Genomic DNA, 24,833 nt, shown 5'->3' on the forward strand with positions numbered 1-24,833 from the left:
CAAAGATGTAGCTTCAAGGATGATCACCAACGTGACTTTTACGAAAGAAAAATAAGTCGCGGGGCAGCCACTGAAAATAATATTGAAGATACATTTATTGACGTGGAAAGATATTCATGAAAAATAAGTGAAGAAACAGGTTACAAAAGAGTTCCCGTAGACAGCAGAGAACCAAGCCCTAAGCGTCCAGGTTCAAAGTGCCTGAGTTCAAATCCTGGCTCTGCCACTTAGCAGCTGTGGGTGTTGGGCAACTTATTTAGCCTTTCTCTGTCTTAGTTTTCTCATCTGGAAAATGGAGATAATAGTAAGAGAATGTAGATAACAGGGACAAGTAAGCGAGTTAACGCATGTAAAGCTCTGGGAGCAGGGCCCAGCTCACGGTGAGCGAGTCCTTGATACATGTTAGCTGTGGCTGCACTCTGACCCCGTCCGTGTGAAACAGACATCAAATACGTGCACGCAGAGGGGTGGTTTCTGGATGGTTTGGGTGGCTTTAAAATGATATTCTTTATGGTTTGCCAGTATTTTCTGGCTTTCACACCAAGAGCATGTGTTGCTTTTCTGAGAAGAAAAATAACACAGGACACTCCACTTTGAAGAGTGAGGCGTCCTTGTGCCCCACATGGCCTTTGACTCTGACCCCAACCTGGCCCCCCGCCCCAGGTTCACTGAGAAGGGGAACTTGGAGGTGCTCCTCTTCACCATCCAGAGCAAGCTGCGCGCCAACAACCAGAAGGTCTACACCCCCCGCGAGGGCCGGCTCATCTCTGACATCAACAAGGTCTGCGGCTCAGGGAAACCTGGAACTCAGCTGCTCCATCTGGCTGCCCCCACAGCGCCAGACGTGGCCCCCAGTCCCCACGCACATCGGCACCCCCTTGTCTTACTCTCCATGCAAGGTCACATAAAGAAATTATACCCCAAGTCCATTATCTTACTCAACATGTTCCCAACTCACCATCCCTACTTTTATTTTATTTTTACCCACAGTGTTACAAGATTAGTAAAAGTAATGCTCACCCACAGTCCTGCCACCACAAACAAATCAGTTTCTATTCTTCCTGCTCCCTCCCGCCCTTGCGCAGGAGCAGGCAGAGTTTTCACGCAGCCGTTTCTCGTACTTCCTTGCACAGATACCGTACCGTCTGCCTTCCATGGGTCCACTGGACTGAGCGTCCCTGGGACTTTCCATGTGTCCCCAGCCTCCTGACCTCTCCCTGCCCTGGCCCTTTCTCACTGATCTGTCCCCACCGCGCAGGCTTGGGAGCGGCTTGAGAAAGCTGAGCACGAGCGAGAGCTGGCGCTGCGCACAGAGCTGATCCGCCAAGAGAAGCTGGAGCAGCTGGCTGCCCGCTTCGACCGCAAGGCCGCCATGCGGGAGACCTGGCTCAGTGAGAACCAGCGCCTCGTGTCCCAGGTAGGACTCAGGGCTCTGGGGATATCCAGGCTGGTTGGGAGAATTGGGAGAGAGACAGTGGTGGATAAGGAGAGGTGATGAAACATGAAACCCATCACGCAGGTAAAAAGAGCAAGAGACCCATGGACCAGGGCCAGAGGTTTGAACGGAGAGAGGGGTGGTGAGGCAGGATGGGAGGGATGGAGAGGAAACTTCGCAACTGCGTGCAGTTGGCATCCTGCAGCTGAAGTGCTCTGGGGGACGAAGGGGAGAGCAGAGGCGCTGTCCCTTGGTTCTCAAGCCTCCCCGCCCGGCCCCCTGCACAGGACAACTTTGGGCTGGAGTTGGCAGCAGTTGAGGCAGCGGTGCGGAAGCACGAAGCCATTGAGACGGACATTGTGGCCTACAGCGGCCGGGTGCAGGCAGTGGACGCCGTGGCTGCGGAGCTGGCGGCCGAGCACTACCACGACATCAAGCGCATTGCAGCCCGGCAGCACAACGTGGCGCGGCTCTGGGACTTCTTGCGGCAGATGGTGGCCGCCCGGCGGGAGCGGCTCCTCCTCAACCTGGAGCTGCAGAAGGTGTTTCAGGACCTGTTCTACCTCATGGACTGGATGGAAGAGATGAAGGTACCAGTGGGACGCGCTTGGGGGCTTGAGATGATCAAGAACCGAGGGGCACGGCCACCAGTGCAGTCGCTTGTTTGCCCAGCCAGTCTCTGTATAGCGTGTACTGGTGCAGGGCCATCCCCAGCGCTGATGCGCAGAGCAGACAGGGCCCTGTCCCCGTGGGGCTCATGGCCCAATGGGAGGAGACTGGCGATAAAACCCACAGACCTTTCCATAAACAGAAGAGCAGGTGGCCGGAAACCCGATGAGGACATTGGAGCAGGTGGTGTAACAGGGTGGCCAGCATGGCCTCGCTGGAGAGGCTGCCATTTACACTAAGACCCGAATGACACAAGGAGCCAGCACAGGGAGACCTGGGGAGAGAATTTTCCAGGCAGCTGCAGCAGCTGGGCAGAGGCCCTCACCTGTCCAAGTGCAGCGTGTGCCAGATCAGGGGCCGTCCTGAGGGCTGTCAGTGTGAGGAGAGGGGACATGGACTGAGATGGGGGCCTGGCCAGCTCACTGGGCCTTACAGGCCTGGTCAAGCGGTTTGGATTTTATTCAAGGTAACAAGGAGCCTTTAGGTTAGAAGGTTTTGGAAGGGAGAGACAGGATTCTGCCTTTTCAAAAGGCCGCTTTGGCTACTGTGTGCGGAGACCTGTGGGGAGGTGGAGCGGCACAGAGAGCCGCAGCGCTGTGCGGTCCGCTGGGCAGGAGGCGGGCATGGGAGGGGTCCAGAGAGACGCCAGAGGCTGCTGAGGTGCTGGGGGCGAAGCTGTGATGCTAGGAGAGAGTCAATGATTCCGAGGCTGAGATGAGTCATAGCAAAGCTTCCAGCAGCAGGATTTAGTGAGAAAGTTGTTCCACGGGAGAGAGGTGAGGATAAGGGGGATGGGGTGCCTGGCAGAACGGGGGTGTCCCTGTGTGCATGAGTGAGCAGGTGTGCTCACCTGGCTGCAACACCTGGAGCCACCCAGAGGAAAACACAGCGAGGCTAGCACAAGCGTACCTGGCTGGGGGGGACCCGGGCACCTCTGAGGCGGGCACTGGCAAGCTGCGTGTGCCTGGCAGGGCCGGCTACAGTCTCAGGACCTGGGCAAGCACCTGGCCGGCGTGGAGGACCTGCTGCAGCTGCATGAGCTGGTGGAAGCGGACATCGCCGTGCAGGCTGAGAGGGTGCGGGCTGTCAGTGCCTCTGCTCTACGCTTCTGCGACCCGGAGAAAGGTGAAAACCAGGGGAAGATTCTGGAAGGGGGGCATTGAGAGGGAGAACTTGAAGAGCTGAGGCAGAAGACTGGGAAAACCTGTGGGCAGGAATGCTGGTGGGTGGGCAGTGGGTGACAGAGCTAGAGCCGGGGAGGGAGGCCTGAGAGAGTAGGGTGAGGAACCCGTAACCAGGGTGGACAGGGAGCAGCCGAGGGCTGGGTTACGGCCCTGACTCTCTGCTGTGACTTTTTCAGAGTACAGACCTTGTGACCCACAGCTGGTGTCGGAGCGGGTGGCCACTCTGGAGCAGAGCTACGAGGCACTGTGCAAGTTGGCAGCAACCCGGCGGGCCCGGCTGGAGGAGTCACGGCGCCTCTGGCGTTTCCTCTGGGAGGTGGGCGAGGCTGAGGCCTGGGTGCGGGAGCAGCAGCACCTCCTGGCCTCAGCTGAGACCGGCCGGGACCTGACTGGCGTCCTCCGCCTGCTCAACAAGCACACAGCCCTGCGGGGCGAGATGAGCGGCAGGCTGGGTCCCCTGAGGCTCACCCTGGAGCAGGGCCAGCAGTTGGTGGCTGAGGGCCACCCTGGTGCGGGCCAGGCTGCTGCCCGTGCAGCTGAGCTCCAAGCCCAGTGGGAGCGCCTGGAGGCCCTGGCTGAGGAACGTGCTCAGCGGCTGTCCCAGGCCGCCAGCCTCTACCAGTTCCAGGCAGATGCAAACGACATGGAGGCCTGGTTGGTGGACGCGCTGCGCCTGGTGTCCAGCTCCGAGCTGGGGCATGACGAGTTCTCCACACAGGCCCTGGCCAGGCAGCATCGGGCCCTGGAGGAGGAGATCCGAGGCCACCGGCCAACACTGGATGCCTTGAGAGAACAGGCTGCAGCCCTGCCTCTCGCGCTGAGCCGAACGCCCGAGGTGCAGGGCAGGGTGCCCACCCTGGAGCGGCACTACCAGGCGCTGCAGGCCCAGGCAGGCGAGCGTGCGCAGGCCCTGGAAGCAGCCCTGGCGCTCTACACCATGCTCAGCGAGGCTGGGGCCTGTGGGCTCTGGGTGGAGGAGAAGGAGCAGTGGCTCAACGGGCTGGCCCTGCCTGAGCGCCTGGAGGACCTGGAGGTCGTGCAGCAGAGGTAGGCCTCAAGGGCTCCCAGCGGGGGGCCAGAGTGTGGGGCTGTCAGTCTGCTAGACTGCCTGTTTTGTCCCTTTGAGTCTTTTTTTTTTTTTTGAGACACAGTCTCACTCTGTTGCCTGGGCTAGAGTGCCGTGGCGTCATCCTAGCTCACAGCAACCTCAAACTCCTGAGCTCAAGTGATCCTCCTGCCTCAGCCTCCTGAGTAGCTGGGACTACAAGCATGCGCCACCACACCCGGCTAATTTTTTCTATATATTTTTAGCTGTCCAGCTAATTTCCTTCTATTTATAATAGAGACGGGGTCTCCCTCTTGCTCAGGCTGGTCTCGAACTCCTGATCACAAACGATCCTCCTGACTTGGCCTCCCAGAGAGCTAGGATTACAGGCGTGAGCCACCGCACCCGGCCCCTTTGAGTCTTAATGGCTGTTTGTTTTTAGTTCTAATGAAAAATGTTAAACATACAAGTGGAGGACATTTCGCAACAAACCCCTACATGCTCCTCACCCAAACTCAGTCATTGTCAACGTCTTGCTCTATTTGATCCACCTTCCTTTTAAAAAGCAAATCGTCAATATTGTCATTTCACTCCTACATTCTTCAGGCTGCATCCTTTAAGAAATAGGAGGAGGCATTTTTATATACAGTGCATTATTTTTAATTGTGTGTATAGACTTAAAATAGGTGAGGCTTTGAAGATACAAATCTTTTAGACAGATTAACCTCTCATGAAATAGCTTTGTTTACAACATAGTAAATCTTAAAATCCTTTAGAAAGGATAATTTTCTTAAGAACCACAATACTATTATCATATAGACCAAAATTAGCAATTCCACATCTCAATCTATTATCAAATTTCCTGGGTTTTAAAAACGATTAAGGATTTTTTACTTTTCAAGACATATTAATACAGGGGTTGGCAAACTACAACCCCTGGGCAAATCCAGCTTGCTGCCCGTTTTTGTACATAAAGCTTTATTGGAACAGAGACATGCTCATTCCTTTAGGTACTGCCCGTGGCAGCTTGCATGCCACGAAAGCAGGGCAGAATAGCTGCGACAGAGACTATGCGGCTCACAAAGCCTAAATGATTTACTGCCTGGCCTTTACAGAAATATTTTCACGCCCTACCCTATAAAATGTCCCTGGGAGAAGTTATACTTCACACCTTTATGACTTAGACAAATGTTTTTGGTTTTTACTGCCATTTTTGAACACATATTGGTAGGATGAGACCCAGGCAGGGAGCTAAGGGGTGAGCCCCAGGCCAAGAGAGAGGCTGGTGAAGGCTGGGCCTACGCCAGGGTCTGATTGGCTTGTGCAGATGTTCTTGATCTTCACCTTTTACCATCTTTTTGAGCAACTCTAGAGATGATACTTTTTATGCTTGTTTTGTGGCAGTTGGGGGCTCCTGCCTTGACCCACAGGTGCCATGAACCTTGTGGGCTGAGAGGCACAGAGATGCCTACAAATAGGCCCCGTGGTAAAGGAGAGGGGCTCTCGTGGGTGTCTAAGGGAGGGGCTGGGCACACGGCATTGCGGCCTCACCCGGTCACGCCCAGCTCTTCCACTCGTTCAGGTTCGAGACCTTGGAGCCCGAAATGAACGCCCTTGCTGCACGGATCACTGCTGTGAATGACATTGCTGAGCAGTTGCTGAAGGCCAACCCTCCGGGCAAGGACCGCATCGTCAACACGCAGAAGCAGCTCAATCACAGGTGGGCTTGGGGAGGGCGGGACAGGGGACTGAGAAAGAATGGGGGTGGCACTGGGAAGTGAGTGTGTCAGGGGTGGAAGGTGGTTAAAAAGGAGGAGGGAGACAGGTCAGGGCCGTGTCGGGGGAGGAGAAAAGATGGAGAGGCGAGAGGGGTCAAGAAGAGAAGCAGTCAGGGAAGATGAGCGGGGAGCAGCAGCCTTAGACCAGCAGAGCACGTGAGCAGAAAATACCCGTGGAGGGAGAAGCTGGGAAGAAGCTTCCAAATAGATCTGGACAGGGCAGGAAAGCTGAACCCTCCCCCACTCTCAGGTGGCAGCAGTTTCGGTCCCTGGCGGATGGCAAGAAGGCAGCTCTGACATCAGCCCTGAGCATCCAGAACTACCACTTAGAGTGCACGGAGACACAGGCCTGGATGAGAGAGAAGACCAAGGTCATCGAGTCCACCCAGGGCCTGGGCAACGACCTGGCCGGGGTGTTGGCCCTGCAGCGTAAGCTGGCCGGCACTGAGCGGGACCTGGAAGCCATTGCCGCCCGGGTGGGTGAACTGACTCGAGAGGCAAATGCCCTGGCCGCTGGCCACCCGGCCCAGGCCCCTGCCATCAACGCCCGGCTTGGAGAAGTGCAAGCTGGCTGGGAGGATCTAAGGGCCACCATGAGGCGTCGAGAGGAGTCGTTGGGGGAGGCACGGCGGCTGCAGGACTTCCTGCGCAGCTTGGATGACTTCCAGGCTTGGCTAGGCCGCACTCAGACCGCCGTGGCCTCCGAAGAAGGGCCAGCCACGCTGCCTGAGGCAGAGGCCCTCCTGGCCCAACATGCAGCCCTGCGGGGAGAGGTGGAGCGGGCCCAGAGCGAGTATAGCCGGCTGCGGGCCTTGGGCGAGGAGGTGACCCGGGACCAGGCGGATCCCCAGTGCCTCTTCCTGCGGCAGCGACTGGAAGCCCTGGGCACCGGCTGGGAAGAGCTGGGCCGGATGTGGGAGAGCCGGCAAGGTCGCCTGGCCCAGGCCCACGGCCTCCAGGGCTTCCTGCGGGACGCTCGCCAGGCGGAGGGCGTACTCAGCAGCCAGGTGAGCGCTGGGCAGACTGGAAGACGCACGGTGGGTGGGCACAGGGGCTGGGATATTGGCCCCTACATCTCAGATGAGTGCCTGGGGGCGTCCCTTCTGAGGGGTTGAATTGTGCTGTGAGAAGTGAGCTCGGTGTCACCCTCCCACACAGGAGTATGTTCTGTCTCACACGGAGATGCCGGGGACTCTCCAGGCAGCTGATGCTGCCATAAAAAAGCTGGAAGACTTCATGAGCACCATGGACGCCAGCGGGGAGCGGATCCGCGGGCTCCTGGAGGCCGGGCGCCAGCTCGTGTCCGAGGGCAACATCCACGCCGAGAAGATCCGAGACAAGGCGGACTCCATCGAACGGAGGTATGGGGGGACGGTGGACGGATGAGGGGTCCCGGGGAAAGGAGTGAACACGGGATGGCCTCACAGGTGGAGAACGTGGCACAGGCGAACTGACAGACGGGGCAGGGGCTGGGGAAGAGCAGAGGAAGAGCCAGGCGCTGGGAGAGGGACCACACCACGGGCTGGGAGCTTCTGCCTCCCCCTGCACTAGGGCAGGGTGACGTCTACCTGGGAGCAGGCCTGGAAACCGGGGTTCCTGGGTGGTCGCGTCGGGCTCCGGGAGGGCGTCATCCCCCTACTAGGAGGACTGAAGGCCTCGGAGTCAGTCACAGGGTCATAACCCTCTCACAGCGAGTTCAGGGGTCTCACTCGGGTCGTTACAGACACAGGAAGAATCAGGAGGCAGCACAGCAGCTTTTGGGCCGACTTCGGGACAACCGAGAGCAGCAGCATTTCTTACAAGATTGTCACGAGGTGAGGCTCTAGTCCCTGTTGTCTCCTGTGACATTCCCTAGCCATCCCTTTCCCACTCTGAGCCTAGAACAAGTCCATCACGGTGTCACCGGAGCATGTGGGCCCCTTCACGCCTCTTCCCCAGTCTGCTGCTCCGGCTCACCCATGCCCCTCTATTGTGCCCCACTCCTCTCTCCCTCTGAAACGTCCTCTGCCCTCCGTCCCTGCGTCACGTCTGGTCCAGCTGAAACTCTGGATTGACGAGAAGATGCTGACAGCCCAGGACGTGTCCTATGATGAGGCCCGCAACCTGCACACCAAGTGGCAGAAGCACCAGGCGTTCATGGCCGAGCTGGCCGCCAACAAGGACTGGCTGGACAAGGTGGACAAGGTGAGCAGTGTGACAGGAGCGGCGCCAAGTGAGTCTTCAGGGCAGCCTCTGTCAGGGTCCCGCTGCGGCGCAGGGGAGGGGCCTGGCTCCAAGAGATGTTTTCTTTCAGGGTTAGAGATCACGGGGCCTCTGGTGCCACAACTCCAACGTGGAAAGTTGTGGCCTGGGGAACAAATGTCTTAGGGCTGTGGGACAGTAACTCCAGAACTTTTCAAGAGTACAAACTAGTAGGGGGCCAAACTGCAGCTTTGGTTAAATGTGACTCTTCCTGGGTCCGGAACAGGATGAAACCCTTCAGCAGGAAGCTGCAAACCTTTTCTGCGAACGGCTAGTCGTAACTGTTTAGTTTCTGCTGCAGTTCTCATCCCTGCTCTTGCGGTGCGAAAGCAGCCGTAGAGAATGTGTAAATGGATGAGTGTGGCTGTGTTGCAGTAAAACTTTGTGTATAAAAACAGGCAGGAGGCCAGATTTGGCCCATGGGCCATAGTTCACCAGCCCTTGCTTTTGAGTCTTTCTGTTCCTGGTACTTGGTCTCCCACCCGCCCAGCTCTTCCTCAAGAGCTGAGGACGGGTAAAACTTCACTTCTACTCAGCAAGTATTCCTAGAGGACGTTGCGTGTGCTCAGCACTCTGCTAGGTCAAGGTATATAAAAAGACTGTTTCCTCCCCTCTAGGGCATGATGGCTGGGGAGAAGAGGAGGCCAGCATGTTTTTGGTTTTTCCATTTGTTCAGCAAATATTTACTTGGTGCTCCTCTGTGCAAAGCACTGTCTGAGGCCCTGAGTCGGGGACAAAGATGATTCCATTGTGGGCTCCACTCTCAAGGAACGACACTGTAGCCAGGACAGGAGACACATACACCAATAGCTAAGTTAAATCCACAGCAGAATAGGATGAGCGCCACGAGACAGCCTGGTCAAGCCCAGGGCAGAGGAGAGAGGAGACGTGGGACTTCTGAGAGCGCCCAGGGCAGTCCACGGGGCACGAGCAGAGTTTGGACAAGCAGAGATATTGGGGGAAAGATGTTTCTCGGTAGAGAAAACAGCGTGAGCAGAAAAGCAAGGCTGTGGGAGTGCCGGCATGGAGGCAGAGGGGTCCGTCAGTCCGGCAGAGCACAGAGTGTGTGAGGCCGTGGAAGAAACGGTGGGGAAAGCGCGCAGGGCCAGGCCACCAACGGCCCTGATCCCCAGCGGGGAGTGTGCTTTGAAGTGTGGGTTGTGCTGAGGGTTGTGCAGTTACCAAGCAGTGCTGGCCTCTGATGTTCTTCATCCTGACAGTGACAGCCACGTGTGAAATAGCCTGAAGGCAGTGCCTGGGTTGCCTTCTCCAAGAAGCAGACGCTGAAACAGTGACCCTGGTGCAGGCCACTTAGATGGGAGGTGGTCCCAGGAGGCCCCGGCAGGGGGTGGAGAGATGAGATGGAGGAGGGCTGAGGTCAGTGAAGGTGCACGGTAACGCCAGTCAGCCCCGCGTGGGCACCGTGGGAGACAGTGCGGAACACACGTCAGCGTCGTCACAGCCAGAGCACAGGACACTTTCTCCATCCACTCTCTGTCTGTCATTGGTTAAGGGCTGCTTCTGGGGGCATTAACTCTCTGGCACTTCTAACTGACCTTCCGCTCAGCTCAAGAGAGCACACTTCCCTCACTCCTCAGAAACAACAGTCCTCAAGCAGAAAGGCTGAAGGTGGGGGACCAGGTGGGATGCACTTGCCACAGTTCAGGTGAGGGGTGACGAGCTGAGAAACATGAGGTGACAGTGAATGAGGCAAGTGCACGTGCAGCGTGACACTGGAAACCACAAGGGCCAGGGAGCCCACGCTAAGGAAGGATGCAGCACTTCTCAGTTGAGACGGGGTTTGAGCTGGGCCTTGAAGGAGGAGCGGCTTGATCAGCGGGGAAGGCAGGGCAGCTCAGAGGGGTCTGCAGCCTCCGGGAAGAGCGTGCTCACGAGAACACACAAGGACTTGGAATTACTGCCCACGTGTCAGGTCTCCATTGTTCTTAGGTCCCTGGTCTGCTCTCGCCTGCGAAGTTCAGTGGTGTCTAATTCTGGCACTGACACTCTGTCCTGCCTCCCAGGAAGGGCGAGAGCTGACCCTTGAGAAGCCAGAGCTGAAAGCCCTGGTGTCGGAGAAGCTGGGGGACCTGCACAGGCGCTGGGACGAGCTGGAGACCACCACCCAAGCCAAGGCCCGCAGCCTGTTCGATGCCAACCGCGCCGAGCTGTTCGCCCAAAGCTGCTCGGCCCTGGAGAGCTGGCTGGAGAGCCTGCAGGCCCAGCTGCACTCCGATGACTACGGCAAGGACCTCACCAGCGTCAACATTCTGCTCAAGAAGCAGCAGGTGGGCTGTGGGCCTTTGGTGGGGATGGCGAAGGGAGGAAGAAAGGAGGGAGGCTGTAGATCTCGAGATTTGGGAGGCCATTCTGAGGCCTGGCAGATAACATCTTCGTTGGTGCTTCTTGAAGTGATTTCTACCGGCCACCGGTGTGGGAATCTCTAGGGTGATGTGTCAGTCGGGGTAAAGTCGGGAGATAGAGACCTACTAGTAATTGGAAGCAGCAGCCTTTAGTAAAAAGACATATTAGTTAGTAGAAAGTAGTTAAAAGGGATAAAGAGAATTCTACAACGGGGGTCAGAAAACTTTTTTCTGGCCAGGCACAGTGGCTTACGCTTGTAATCCCAACATTTTGGGAGGCCGAGGCGGGAGGATCTCTTGAGGCCAGGAGTTCAAGACCAGCCTGAGCAAGAGTGAGACCCTGTCTCTACTAAAAATAGAAAAATTAGCCGGGCATGGTGGCACACGCCTGTAGTCCCAGCTACTCAGGAGGCTGAGGGAGGAGGATCGCTTGAGCCCAGGAGTCTGAGGTTGCACTGAGCCATAATGATACCAGCCTGGACAACAGAGCAGGATCTTATCCCAAAAAACCGAAAACAAACAAAAAACCCCTTTTTTTCTGTAAAGGGCCAGATAGTAAATGGGGCTTTGTGGGTCATATGGTCTCTGTCACAACCATTCAACTTTGTCTTTGTAAGGGAAAATCAGCCATAGACAACACACATAAGAGGAGGTGTGGCTGTGTTCCAGTAAAACTTTAAAAAAACGGGCAGCGGGCTGGATTTGCTGGCCCTGCTCTAAACAATACAGGACTAGCCAATGTAGGGGGCAGCTCTGACCTGTGGGCCGGGGAGGACCCAAGGAAGGAACGGATGGCTGAGTTTCGGACCTCCTTGGAGAGGGCTGAGGCCCAGCGAATGGCCTAGAAATTTGCCGGGGTATCATGGGCCAGGGCAGGCCTGCAGCTGGAAGGCCAAGGCTGGCCGGCAACCGTGCTGGAGGGTGAGACCACGGGATCTCTTGTGCAGTGTTGCTGTAGGAGCAAGAGCACACTGGAACCGTAGACCCCCTTCCTGCTGTGCCTTTGTTGTTCCTCCAGCGCCCTCTACTGACAAGGCCAAGCATTGTGACAGCCGGCAAAAGAAATGTTTATAGGGTCTAGTACCCTGTCAAAGGAGGGCAGAGATGGATTTGGAACCGAGGTGGATTTAGGGCGGCATGGTCATCACACTCCCCCGGATCCTTATGTGTGTTAAAGTTTAGGAGCCACTGGTCCGGGCCCTGGGAATGCTGTCCCTGTGGTGAGCCCCAGAGATGACAAGTCATGATTGGCTTGATGTGGCCTAGTGTCTCCTCTGAGTCTGAAGGTGGAAATGCAGGGCTAACGCGTCCATCCTCCCTGCGACGTGCAGATGCTGGAGCGGGAGATGGCTGTGCGGGAGAAGGAGGTGGAGGCCATCCAGGCCCAGGCAAAAGCACTGGCCCAGGAAGACCAGGGCGCAGGGGAAGTGGAGAGGACCTCGAGGGCCGTGGAGGAGAAGTTCAGGGCCTTGTACCAGCCCATGCAGGAACGCTGCCAGCGCCTGCAGGCTTCTCGCGAGCAGCACCAGTTCCACCGGGACGTGGAGGACGAGATCGTGAGTCACTGGGGCCGAGGGGGGATGGAGTCTTCATCTGAGCAGATCACCGTGCCACCTGGCTCTCCAGCCTCCTGCCTGGACGCTGGGCAGAGGCCAGCAGTGCTCTGTTCCCTCGTCTTTGGCTTGAAAATCTCCCCTCCAGGGAGACCTGGGGATGCCCTCTTGGTCCCTTTACCCTAGCACCAGAGATGGCCCTTCCTCGTACACCCCGGTAGCCTTCGACATCCCCACTGTCCCCCCAGTGCTTGCTCTGCCCTCTGGAACTCTGCTGACCCCCTCTTTCTCTTCCAGTTGTGGGTGACAGAGCGACTGCCCATGGCCAGCTCCGTGGAACACGGCAAGGACCTGCCCAGCGTCCAGCTTCTCATGAAGAAAAATCAGGTGAGGCAGAGGCTGAAGGCAAAGTCCCCAGGGGCCTTCCCAGACTTGGACATTTGTTTCTTAAGACCTGGTGCTTCTCTGGCCCAGGCTCCATGCTGCGTGTAACCCTAGACTTCAGCGGTCCTCTTTCCTCACTGGGAGGGTGGCTTCTCTCAGTAGCAGATCACGTGGATGGAAGGGGCATTACATCGAGTACCTGGGCCAAGAAAGGGGGCCTTGCAGAGAGGGCTGGGGAAGGACAAGAGGCGAGAGTGTGGAGAGGGCTTGCTCTTGAGTAGGTCTAAGGGAGGTGGCGTAGGGGTCCCTCAGCAAGCCTGTCCGTGTTTCCTCTTCTGCTGCCGGGGCAGACCCTGCAGAAGGAGATGCAAGGCCACGAGCCCCGGATTGCGGACCTAACGGCGCGGCAGCGTGCTCTGGGTGCGGCGGCCGCAGGCCCAGAGCTGGCTGAGCTGCAGGGATTGTGGAAACGCCTGGGCCGTGAGCTGGAACTTCGAGGGAAGCGACTCGAGGAGGCCCTGCGGGCCCAGCAGTTCTACCGCGATGCTGCTGAGGCGGAGGCCTGGATGGGCGAGCAGGAGTTACACATGATGGGCCAGGAGAAGGCCAAGGTGAGGGCAGGGCGGAGCCCAGTCCGTGTGGCTGACTCCACCTCACCCCACCCCCTGACCCACTGCCCGATGCCCACTGTCTCTTCCCCAGGACGAGCCTAGTGCCCAGGCAGAGGTGAAGAAGCACCAGGTCCTGGAGCAAGCCTTGGCCAACTACGCGCGGACCGTCCACCAGCTGGCAGCCAGCAGCCAAGACCTGATTGACCACGACCACCCGGAGAGGTGAGCACGGAAGCCCAGGGCAGGCGCAGGGATTGGGAGCCTTCTGTGCCGTGTGAGCAGAGCCACCTAGAGAGCTGCAGACACAGGGACTTGGGGATCTGTTGAGAGACTAAGAGGGACAAGACTCCACAGAACAGGCTGGGGTCAGAGCAGTGGCTCCTGAGTCCCATGGTGCCTCCGCCACTCCCCTGCAGCACCCGGATATCAATCCGCCAAGCCCAGGTGGACAAGCTGTACGCCAGCCTGAAGGAGCTGGCCGGAGAGCGGCGGGAGCGCCTGCAGGAGCACCTCCGGCTGTGCCAGCTCCGCCGAGAGCTGGATGACCTGGAGCAGTGGATCCAGGAGCGGGAGGTGGTGGCCGCCTCCCACGAGCTGGGCCAGGACTACGAGCATGTGACTGTGAGTTCGGGGAGGACCCAGTGGGAGACCAGGGCCTTGTCCTGGGCAGAGCGCCGCGGGGCAGGGGCAGGGCCCGAGACCAGGCTAAGCAGGCGCCGTCCTCCTGGGTCTCAGGTGTGTAATCTGAGGAACCGTGTAGCAAGGGGGACACGGGGCTGAGCCTGGGCAAGGGCAAAAAGGAAATATCCGATTGCTGTTTCCAGCATAGCTCAACAGATGGGGTAGGATTCCCCCGCCATAGCTTGGGGCTTTGGATCCTCATAGTCAGGGCGTCCTTGTCCGAGGTCTGAAGGCTCCAAGCACCTCCAGACGCCTGGGCCAGGGGTGGAGGGAGTCAGCTGAATGCAGCGTCAATGGAAAGTGGCTGCATCTGCTCAGTAACTCAGCCCCAGCGATGAAACCTGCTGTGCCCCGAGTGGCCCTGGGAGAGAAGCGGGTTCTGAGTTTGGCAGGGGCCTCACCCCATCAGGCGGGACCACATCACCAGTGTCACAGCATTGTCTGCCAACTGCTTCCTCCGCCAGATGCTCCGGGACAAATTCCGAGAGTTCTCCCGGGACACGAGCACCATCGGCCAGGAGCGCGTAGACAGTGCCAACGCGCTGGCCAATGGGCTCATCGCCGGGGGCCATGCTGCACGGGCCACCGTGGCTGAGTGGAAGGACAGTCTCAATGAGGCCTGGGCTGACCTGCTCGAGCTGCTGGACACGCGGGGTCAAGTGCTGGCCGCCGCGTATGAGCTGCAGCGCTTCCTGCATGGGGCGCGCCAGGCCCTGGCCCGGGTGCAGCACAAGCAGCAGCAACTTCCAGATGGGACCGGACGTGACCTCAATGCCGCTGAGGCCCTGCAGCGCCGACACTGTGCCTACGAGCATGACATCCAGGCCCTCAGCGCCCAGGTCTGAGCCAAGCATGAGGAGGTGGGGGAGGCTTAGAGGAGACTTCGTGGGCAGTGGAGGGTGGGGTTCTTGAGAGCTAGGCAGATCTGAGAAGTGCTGAGAATGGCATCCTCTGGGGGGTCATTGAGGGCTGAGGTTAGAATTGCTCCAGGAGAACATCTCTGCCCAGGGGACAGCCACTGTGTTCACATTTTTAATGACAAGCCTCCTTGAAAGCCCATGTCATTTTTCAGGTGGCCCCAGTGGCCACAGGACTCTTCATGCCACACGAACATCTGCCTGCTGGTGCCTCCCAGGCTTGAGCTCTAGACCCACACAGAATAAGCACGGGGCCTTCCTTCCACCCTCTAAACCCAGTCAGTGCCCCCATATCCCCTCTTTAGACTAAATGTTTCAGTCTCAAAGTCTTCACGGACCCTCACGTCCTGGCCAGTGGCTGTTTCACAGCCTCCTTTCCTCTGGTAAGCCCAGGCCCTCACGTGAGACCTCACAGGGCAGAGTCTGGCAGGGCACCTGCCTGCATCGTTCCTGGTCCCCGCCCCCACGGCTCCTCCTCCTGCCTCTCTGGCTGGCGAAACAGGCAGCAGGTGGACAGCGGCAGCCAGGACTGAGACTGGCTACGGCTCCTAGGAGCCGCCTTGCTCCACCTGACCCTGACCTGGGGCCCCGCAGGTCCAGCAGGTGCAGGACGATGGCCACCGGCTGCAGAAGGCCTATGCTGGAGACAAGGCCGAGGAGATCGGCCGCCACATGCAGGCCGTGGCCGAGGCCTGGGCCCAGCTTCAAGGAAGCTCTGCCGCCCGCCGCCAGCTGCTGTTGGACACCACGGACAAGTTCCGCTTCTTCAAGGCCGTGCGGGAGCTGATGCTCTGGATGGACGGGGTCAACCTGCAGATGGACGCCCAGGAGCGGCCCCGGTGAGACCTGCCGTGCCCAGGGCTTTTGTGGATGGTGTGGCTGGAGTCACGGGGATGACGGGCTGTGGGCAGTGGGCGATACTGTTTCTCTACCCGCTAGGGATGTATCCTCCGCGGATCTGGTCATCAAGAACCAACAGGGCATCAAGGCAGAGATAGAGGCCAGGGCGGACCGCTTCTCCTCCTGCATCGACATGGGGCAGGAGCTGCTTGCCAGGAGCCACTATGCAGCCGAGGAGGTGGGCGGGGCCTGAAGCGGCCAGGCCGTTCTCACGCATGGCACTCAGTGCTGATTTTCCCTCTGGGTCTGGCTGCTTCCTCACGCTCTTTCTTTGCAAGAAATCTGTCACTGTCTCTCCCGTCAGCATTGCTCAGAGATTTTCCACATCCCGTCTTTCCCCCAGAATCAGTCTGCCTCTTAACATCAGAAATCACTAGTCCTCTGGGGTGATTCGGGGTTAGGGCCAGGGGACCCTGCAAAGGCCCCCGTTGGTGCTAACTCTCATCTCTGCCCCCCAGATCTCCGAGAAGCTGTCTCAGCTGCGAGCACGGCGCCAGGAGACAGCTGACAAGTGGCAGGAGAAGATGGATTGGCTCCAGCTTGGTGAGCTGCCGTGCGAGCGGCGGGTCCTGGGAGGAGGGGCTGAGTGTCTCGCACTCTGTGTTTCCAGAGTGTGTGAGTCCAGGAATCCTGGGTGTGGAACGCCAGGTGCCCGACCACCTGGCACTGCTCTGGGGCAGTGGCTTTCTCTGCATCCTTGTTCTTACTGTGCCCTGCCAGTGCCCACTCTGACCTGCCCTCTCTCTGCAATGCCCAATCCTGGCAGTTTTGGAGGTGCTCGTGTTTGGGAGAGATGCAGGGATGGCAGAGGCCTGGCTATGCAGCCAGGAGCCGTTGGTGCGAAGCGCCGAGCTGGGCTGCACGGTGGATGAAGTGGAGAGCCTCATCAAGCGGCACGAAGCCTTCCAGAAGTCAGCGGTGGCCTGGGAGGAGCGTTTCAGTGCGCTGGAAAAGCTCACTGCGGTGAGGGCTACGGGACCCCAGGGACGCCTGCCCCAACCTGCTGCCCCGGCCGGTGCTCTCTCCTGCTGTTCCCACTGCACTGGCATCTCCCAGGGGTGAGCTGAGAGTGCCCTGTTGTCATAACAACTTCAGGAGTCCTCAGTTTCCCCGGGCGATGCTGACACACCACCTCACCCTTTGAATTCTATTCTCCTTCCTTCGTACTTCAGCAGACTAGAACTGAGACATCTCAGCTTTCCCCAGCACCCCGGTCCTTATAAATGAGACTGTCTAACTCTGACCTCAGCATATTTTGACAGCTGGAGGAGCGGGAGAAGGAGCAAAGAAGGAAGAGGGAAGAGGAGGAACGGAGGAAACAGCCCCCTGCCCCGGAACCCAGGGCCAGTCTGCCACAGGGGGGCCTGGTGGACGGCCAGACAGCTCCTGACACCACCTGGGATGGGTGAGCACCGGGACGCCTGGGCTGGGAGGATGAGGCTGAACCCAGGCAACCCAAAGACTAATCATTCTGTGTTGCCTTTGGCTGTTGCAGAACCCAGCCACGGCTGCCACCATCGGCACAAGCACCCAGCATTAATGGAGTCTGCACGGACGCAGAGGCCTCACAGGTAACCCGGCAGTCCCCGTGTACCCCGTCAGAATCGTAGCCCCTCTTGCAAACCCTCTTACGGCTTCCTGTCCTTGCAGCCCCTGTTGGAACAACAGAGACTTGAGCAGAGCAGCTTCCCAGAAGGGCCTGTGAGTTCCCTGGATGTGTGGGTGTCGATGGCTGGGAGATGCAGGGACCAAAGGGGGCATAAGCCGGGGGCTACGATCCTGGGGAGCAGAGAGGGCAGAGGCTCAGAGGAAGCCTGGGGGTCTCTCATCTCGCCCTCTGACACTGACACTGCTTTTCCGCACAGGGACCCAGTGTAGGGGAAGAGGCCGGTGGGCCACGGGGAGAGAGGCAGACGCGGACACGGGGCCCGGCCCCTCAGACGATGCCCCAGAGCAGGTCATCGGAGTCCACTCATGTTGCCACCTTGCCCCCTCGAGGCCCAGAGCCCTCTGCCCAGGAGCAGATGGAGGGCATGCTCTGCCGCAAGCAGGAGATGGAGGCCTTCGGCAAGAAGGCCGCCAACAGGTACTGGCTCTGGCCGTGCAGTGCCCGTGGCTTCCTGGTCCCTGCCTTGTGAGGACGCTTCCCTGGAACGTCTTCCTAGACAGAGGGAGGGTGCCTGTTAGACTGCGTCCTCTGGGAAAGGGACAGGACTCAGGACCAGAGCAGGGCCTCGGGGGAGGGCCAGGAGGGCGCAAAGATGATGGGCCTAAGGACAGGAGTGGAGCTGGAAGTCCCAGGTCACAGGCCCCACCGAGGCCAGCCAGGCAGCCTGTCTCACCTCTCGGCTGCACCGTGTCCTGTCCAGGTCCTGGCAGAACATATACTGTGTCCTGCGGCGTGGGAGCCTGGGCTTCTACAAGGATGCAAAGGCAGCCAGCACGGGAGTGCCATACCACGGAGAAGTGCCTGTCAGCCTGGCCAGGGCCCAGGGCAGCGTTGCCTCTGATTATCGAAAGCGCAAACACGTCTTCAAGCTGGGGTAGGAACAGCGTGCGGTGCTCTTGGGGTGGGAGGGAAGTCGGGAGTGATACGGGTGAGCCAGGGGCTGGGCCCAGAGGGAGTGGGGTTCCCCGCGAGGGGCACCGAAACGGAGTGACCAGACCAGCTGCTTGGGGACAGATGTAGACAAGGGAGAGGCAGAGGATCGTGGCCGTATTCCACATGAAGGGGAGCAGGGAAGCAAGACCCAGGCCTGACAGCTGATGTCAAGCTGCAGGATTCCCCGGTGGGAAGTCTGAAGACAGGGTCTGGCACTCCTCTGCCTCCAGCAGCCTGTGGGCCTGCCCCTGCCCGCCAGCGAGCGCCCAGCCGAGGCGCCCTGGCCCTCCGCAGCCGGTCGGAAAGGACTTGCTCTTGCACGGTCCTGGGCATCGGAAGAATGTGCAAAACGTGTCTGGTCCGGCCTGAGGCCTGCAGCCAGCACGTCCCCCGAGCCTGGCCTCTGGGTTGGGATCGAGCTCTCACCAGCACTGACCTGGGAGATTCTCAGCTCTGCCTGTGGCTTCTCTCTCCCAACAGCTTACAGGATGGAAAAGAATATTTATTCCAGGCCAAGGATGAGGTGAGCCACCGCTTCTCCTCCGTGTCCCCCTCTCTCCAGGCCATTCTTAGAACTTCCAGCTGCAGCTGCCCCTTCCTTCTCTGTAACAATACAACCCACAGTGTGCCAGCTGGGTGTTTGTGAAGGCCACACCAAGACATGTTTCCTACCTTAAAGGGTCCTTTTTCTTCTGATGAGATGAAATAGTCAAGTCGTGTTCTGCCTCCTCCTCTCGCACTTCCCCGCTGTCCACCGCGCTGGCCCAGCGGTGTCCTTGAAGCTGACCAGGTGTCTTTCTGTCCTGCAGGCAGAGATGAGCTCATGGCTGCGGGTGGTGAATGCGGCCATTGCCACTGCGTCCTCCGCCTCTGGAGAGCCAGAGGAGCCAGCAGCGCCCGGTGCCCCCCGGGGCATGACCCGCGCCATGACCATGCCCCCGGTGGCGCCGGCTGGGGCTGAGGCGCCTGTCGTGCTTCGCAGCAAGGACGGCAGAGAACGAGAGCGAGAGAAACGCTTTAGTTTCTTCAAGAAGAACAAGTAGTCGGGGTCAAGACTCCGAGGCCATCTCCCTCCTCCCTCTGTTCAGGAAACTGCCAGGGACTGTCGACAGGGACCACCCTCTTGTCAGGATAACTGCCTGCTGCTAGGGTCTGTTGCCACGGTCAACCCATCACCAGAAACTGTCACTGGGGACAAGTCGGTGTCCCCAAGGGCAACCCCTCTCTTCTGCTATTTAATTCCAGACTGGTGGTGGGACCCAGGCAACCCCCAATTCCACTCCCCCCGCCTCCTCCCTCTTCCCCAGCCTTAGCCTCTGTCCCCGCCACAGTGCGGACAGTGCCATGCCCTCAGCACAGGCCATGTGGGGAATGGCTGCCCGCCTCAGGGTCATTCTCCCACCACAGCTAGGGCATGCCGTCCGCCGTCTGGTTCCTTGCCCCCGGGACTAGCCAGGAACCTCTTAGAGCTGACGCAGGACCTGGGGGCGAGAATGCCAGACGCTGGAGTCAGAGGCACCAAAGCTGTCCCTTCCTGTTCCTCCTCGTCCTCTGACTTGAGTGGCCACTCCACCTCCGCCTGCTCTCAGTGACTTCCAGGTGTGAGTCGTTCAGGGGCAACCACAGCCTGGAGTCTGGCCAAGGAGGTGATTAAACAGCTCAGCTTCATTCACTGCCTCTGGGTGTGTTTGCTTTCCTGACCGCAGCCCCCCTGCCTGAGCGTGTTCGCTCCTTGGGTCCCCTTCTCCTGCGCGTCAGGTTTCCACTCTGCCCCCAGCCCCCAGCCCTGCAAGAACCACGCCGCCGCGAGCCTCCCCGCCTCGCTCTCCCTTGCCCGTGAGAACACCCTGCGCTGTGCCGGGCTGACCGCTGCCAAGCCTCTTTTTAGACCAAAGAAGACCACCGTGGGTTGGGATGATGTCAACAAGCAGTGTTCGCGTTCAAAGGCAACGAGGGACTCCTGCCCTGGCGCTCAGCATTCTTCACTCACGATTCTCTAAACCGTTTTTAAAAATGGAAGGCTGGGGAGCATTGCCACAGCCACCACCTAGTCTCAGCCACTGCCCAGCCCGGGGGAAGAGTCAGGCACATAGGGGGTCATTAGTCTTCCCACTTTCTGTCTCCTCCCCAGTAGAATCCAGGGAGCTCAGACAGGCGTCGGAGAAGTGGCAGGTTCCCACCAGACTGAGCAACGGAATGGTGTTACCCTGGGAGGCCCAAGGACATAGATACACGTGCAAAAGCGCAGTAGAATATATTCTAGATTCAGTAAGGTATTAAAGATGAACTCACTGGAGGTTTCAGGGCAATGGTGTTTGGCTCCAGATGTTAATGGAAGTGACCACTCCCTGGTGGCCTCCTACAGGCAAAGCTGTGTGCTTTGTTTTCCACGCACACACAAACAACCATCTTTCCAGGAAAGCAGCCCCATCTTTAGCGTGATCGGCCAAGGGCCCCGACTGAGCAGATCCGTACTGACTAACATCAGTCGCGGCAGAGACAGTGTCGGGTACGTGCAGCCCGGAGTGGACTCCAGACGGGAGATCTGGTAGACCAGGCAGCACACAGGATCATTCTTTCTGCTAAGACGAGTGGATTCCGTATTCCGCAGTATCCAGTGGATACGTGGCGCGGTGTGTCATGAGACTAAATGGAGTAACAAATCAGCGCTACACAGACACCTCTTGTTCTTCAAGCACAACTGTGACATCGCCCCTGTTTGAAGGGCGCGACAGCCATACATTGTCGGGTGCTTGGGGAATCTGGGCGTTTGCACTCCCAGGTGGCAAGCTGAGGGGTTGGTGGGAAGTCAGTAATTAGACATTTTAGAAGGAAATGTAAATGGGGGAGAGAAGTTAGTGGAGAAATGGTCATTTTAATGTTAAGCGTAAGCAGGCAGCCAGTTGGAGCGGTCCCGGTCCCGCAGGTGTGATGGGAGAGGTAAGAGAGACACGTGGCAGCCGAAGCCACCGTAGGGCACGATTCCTTAAAGACAGGACATGGAAGAGGATAGCACAGGGTCAGGAAGTAAGTCTCGGGAAACACCTTCCGATGTGGGGGGCAGAAAGGGGAAGTTCCAGGAAAGACAGCAGATGGGACGTGGCTGTGAGGGGTATGGAGTGAGGCAGAGCAGAGATATGGTAAGCGCAGGCGCCACCGGCCCGCGGGAGACGAGGACAGAGAAAGGGGGTAATTACTTAGAGAAAAATCGATTTGCATTCTTACAAACGGCACCTTCAAAAGTGGACTGACCCTAGCTCTGTGCTGTCCAACGTGGCAGCCACTGGCCACATGTGGCTGCTGAGCACTTGAGATGTGGCTTTCCAAATCGAGATGTGCTGTAAGTACAAAATACCAGATGTCTGCCGGGCGCGGTGGCTCACGCCTGTAATCCTAGCACTTTAGGAGGCCGAGGCAGGAGGATCGCTTGAGGTCAGGAGTTCAAGACCAGCCTGAGCAAGAGCAAGACCCTGTCTCTACTAAAAATAGAAAAAATTAAGCCAGGCATGGAGGTGTGCGCCTGTAGTCCCAGCTACTTGGGAGGCTGAAGCAGTAGGATCACTTGAGCCCAGGAGTTTGAGGTTGCTGTGAGCTAGGCTGACGCCACAGCACTCTAGCCCGGGCAACAGAGTGAGACTCTGTCTCCAAGAAAAATAAAAATATAAATAAATTATCAGATGTCAAGTATCTAAGGAAAAAATTTTTAATTTTTTTATTGATTACATGTTGATGATAGATATATTGGGTTTCAAAGTGTTATTAAAGTGGATTTTAACTGTTTGTTTTACTTTTTTAATGCATTTGCTGGAAATTGTTAAATTGTCTATGTAGCTTATCTCTATTGGACAGAATTGCTCTAAATGGCCCCCAGACCTGCATGTAAAAGGTGAGAACTACGATATTAATGGAGGAAAATGTAGGAGAATATCTTTGTGGCTCAGGGGTAGAAAAGAACAATTTATGCAAAATTTCAAAAGCACAAGCTTTAAGATTAAAAAACTGATTAATTTGATTGCATATAAAATAAGGATTTCTGTTCAATGAAGGACACTATGGACAAAGTTAATAATTCGCAGAATGAGAGAAGATATTTGAAACCAATAAGAGATTAATATCTAGAATACACAAGGGAGTCCTATAAATCAACAACAAAAAGACTGCAACCAACAAAGAAAGATGAGCAAAGACATGAATGGGAAATTTACAGAAGAGTAAACCAAAAAAACTTAATAATAACAAGAAGAGATGCTTAAAATCATTAGTAACCAAAGAGATACAAATTAAAGCAACAGTGAAATATCATTTTATGCCTATTAGACTGGCAAAAATTGGAAAAGTGGATAATGTTAAACCTTGGCAAAGACATAGAGATACAAAGGCCCTCCTATGCTGTACGTGGAAGAGTTTGCTGGCACAGGTTTTCCAGAGAGCAACTTTGCACAACTTAGACAAGTTAGTGCTACATATACTCTATGACCCAGCAACCCTGCAATTCCACTTCTGGTTTATATATCCCTAAATTCTCAGACAGAATTAGGGTACACACATAATTACTCAGTAGTTAGATATCACACAGCAACATAGCACTTAGTGGAAAAAAGTAAAAAATTATGAGCTATACAGCATAATAAACATCATGTACATAATTTATACAAATGTACAATGGGTGGACCGTGGGTAGGTCCAGATTAGAAGAAACCAACTAAAAAAGATATCTGTGACAATATAGGAGAAATTTGAGCATAAATGATGATATTAATATAACACAGTGCTGATGTTTTAAATTAGAAACAGACAGTGAAGTACACACAAAATGACATTGTCTGAGATTGGCTTTAAAATACTCCAGCAAAAAATTTAAAAAGTAGAGGGACTAGATGAAATAAGGTCAGCAAAATGTTGATGTCAAAGCTGGGTAAAGGGTACATAGGAATTCACTATCATATTTTCTCCTTATTTGTGCCTTTTTGGAAAATTTCCACAATAAAATGTTTTTAAGAATGGAGAAAAGAAACTTGCCTTTAAAAGACATGTTTAAAATAAGACAGACAAAATAATACACACTGAACTCATTAGAATGGCTACCTATGAGGGACAGAGAATAGAGGTAAAAGGGAATAAGTAAATGGAGGGGAGAAAGGAGATGGAATGGTACAGTCAGAGCTATAAGAAGAAACAGCATAAAACACAGAGGTGGCTGGGTGCTCAAACCTGTAATCCTAACACTTTGGGTGGCCAAGATAGGAGGATCACTTGAGGCCAGGAGTTCGAGACCAGCCTGATGAGTATGGTGAGATCCCCCATCTCTACGAAAAAAAAAAAAATTAGCTGGGCGTGGTGACATGGTCCTGTAGTCCAGCTACTTAGGAGGCTGAGGCAGGAGGATTGTTTGAGCCCAATTTGAGGGTGCAGTGAGCTGTGATCACACCACTGTACTCTAACCTGGGTGACAGAGTGAGACTCTGTCTCGAATTAAAAAAAAAAACACGGAGGAGGAAAGGTTGGTGAATTGAAATTTTAGGAGGATGAAAACTGTTAAGAGGACATTAATTTTGGAGACCTCAGAAAATCTGGGGAATTGGAGAGGAGGATAGAATCCAAACACAGGGCATGAAGGTGGGTGATAAATTCAGACTATGCTTGAGAAGTCTGCCCTGGAACACTGAAGGAACCTAAGTTATAAAATGGTAAGCTGAGTGAAAACAATGTCAGAAATGGTCAAGATGGTGGTGGTGCACGCCTGTAGTCCCAGCTACTCAGGAGGCTGAAGCAGGAGGATCGCTTGAGTCCAGGAGTTTGAGGTTGCTGTGAGCTAGGCTGACCCATGGCACTCTAGCCTGGGCGACGGAGCAAGACTCTGTCTCAAAAAGAAAAAAAGAAATAAAAAGAAATAAAAATGTAAAAGAAATGGTCAAGATGGTATCTACATGTGTCTTGAGTGCAGAAAGATATTGAAAATGCCCAAGAGGAGAAGGGGAAAGGTAGACAGAATTAGGTAGGAGACAATCATGCATGTTGGTTATTAAAATTACCTCCTCTGAAATGCCTGGGAAACAAAAAGAATTCAGTGAAGAAACATATCCGAGTAGCTGGAGTGGAAGAGGGCAGCCTGGGGAATTTGTGCCTGATGGTATCAGAGAAGCTGCTATGGAGCCACCACAATGAGGAATGGTGATTGACAACCACCCTAGAGATAAACTCAGTCCATCCATCTCCATAAACGTCCATGCATTGTTGGAGGGTGACAGTGAGTAATCCCACCTAATAGCTTCCCTTTTGCCACCAGGAGGAGGTGCCCTTGGACCACAGTTGAATTTTCAGCGCTAGAAAGCGTCGGGAGACTCGCAGTTGCCTAGACCTCCAGCAGCTTGGTGTGGACGAGGAGACCCTGACCCACCTCAAAACAAGGAACCTCTCTGGGCCTCTCCACTAAGTATTCCTTTGATGTGCTCACCACAGACCAGGAACTG

General features: G+C 56.2%; 1 protein-coding gene across 4 annotated transcripts in view; it reads left to right on the forward strand.

Annotated features, from left to right (window-relative positions):
* Positions 1–20,031, forward strand: part of SPTBN2 (spectrin, beta, non-erythrocytic 2) — a 36,006-nt gene extending 15,975 nt beyond the window's left edge. For all 4 annotated transcript variants that reach the window (XM_012665638.1, XM_012665639.1, XM_012665637.1 and 1 more), the window contains 28 exons: positions 664–781; positions 1,259–1,417; positions 1,723–2,025; positions 3,076–3,229; positions 3,465–4,335; positions 5,916–6,053; positions 6,362–7,118; positions 7,270–7,472; positions 7,835–7,925; positions 8,149–8,295; positions 10,377–10,640; positions 12,047–12,271; positions 12,566–12,655; positions 13,003–13,263; positions 13,355–13,485; positions 13,680–13,884; positions 14,409–14,783; positions 15,456–15,700; positions 15,801–15,939; positions 16,220–16,304; positions 16,528–16,724; positions 17,024–17,166; positions 17,257–17,332; positions 17,412–17,462; positions 17,627–17,847; positions 18,131–18,304; positions 18,844–18,886; positions 19,173–20,031. In XM_012665638.1, the coding sequence (XP_012521092.1) occupies positions 664–781; positions 1,259–1,417; positions 1,723–2,025; positions 3,076–3,229; positions 3,465–4,335; positions 5,916–6,053; positions 6,362–7,118; positions 7,270–7,472; positions 7,835–7,925; positions 8,149–8,295; positions 10,377–10,640; positions 12,047–12,271; positions 12,566–12,655; positions 13,003–13,263; positions 13,355–13,485; positions 13,680–13,884; positions 14,409–14,783; positions 15,456–15,700; positions 15,801–15,939; positions 16,220–16,304; positions 16,528–16,724; positions 17,024–17,166; positions 17,257–17,332; positions 17,412–17,462; positions 17,627–17,847; positions 18,131–18,304; positions 18,844–18,886; positions 19,173–19,406 (6,100 nt within the window). In that variant the 3' untranslated portion in view covers positions 19,407–20,031. The remainder of the gene's footprint in view (positions 1–663; positions 782–1,258; positions 1,418–1,722; positions 2,026–3,075; positions 3,230–3,464; positions 4,336–5,915; positions 6,054–6,361; positions 7,119–7,269; positions 7,473–7,834; positions 7,926–8,148; positions 8,296–10,376; positions 10,641–12,046; positions 12,272–12,565; positions 12,656–13,002; positions 13,264–13,354; positions 13,486–13,679; positions 13,885–14,408; positions 14,784–15,455; positions 15,701–15,800; positions 15,940–16,219; positions 16,305–16,527; positions 16,725–17,023; positions 17,167–17,256; positions 17,333–17,411; positions 17,463–17,626; positions 17,848–18,130; positions 18,305–18,843; positions 18,887–19,172) is intronic.
* Positions 20,032–24,833: the final 4,802 nt, after the last annotated feature.

Source organism: Propithecus coquereli, unplaced genomic scaffold (assembly GCF_000956105.1).
Source record: "Propithecus coquereli isolate 6110/MARCELLA unplaced genomic scaffold, Pcoq_1.0 Scaffold120, whole genome shotgun sequence".
Lineage (NCBI taxonomy): Eukaryota > Metazoa > Chordata > Mammalia > Primates > Indriidae > Propithecus > Propithecus coquereli.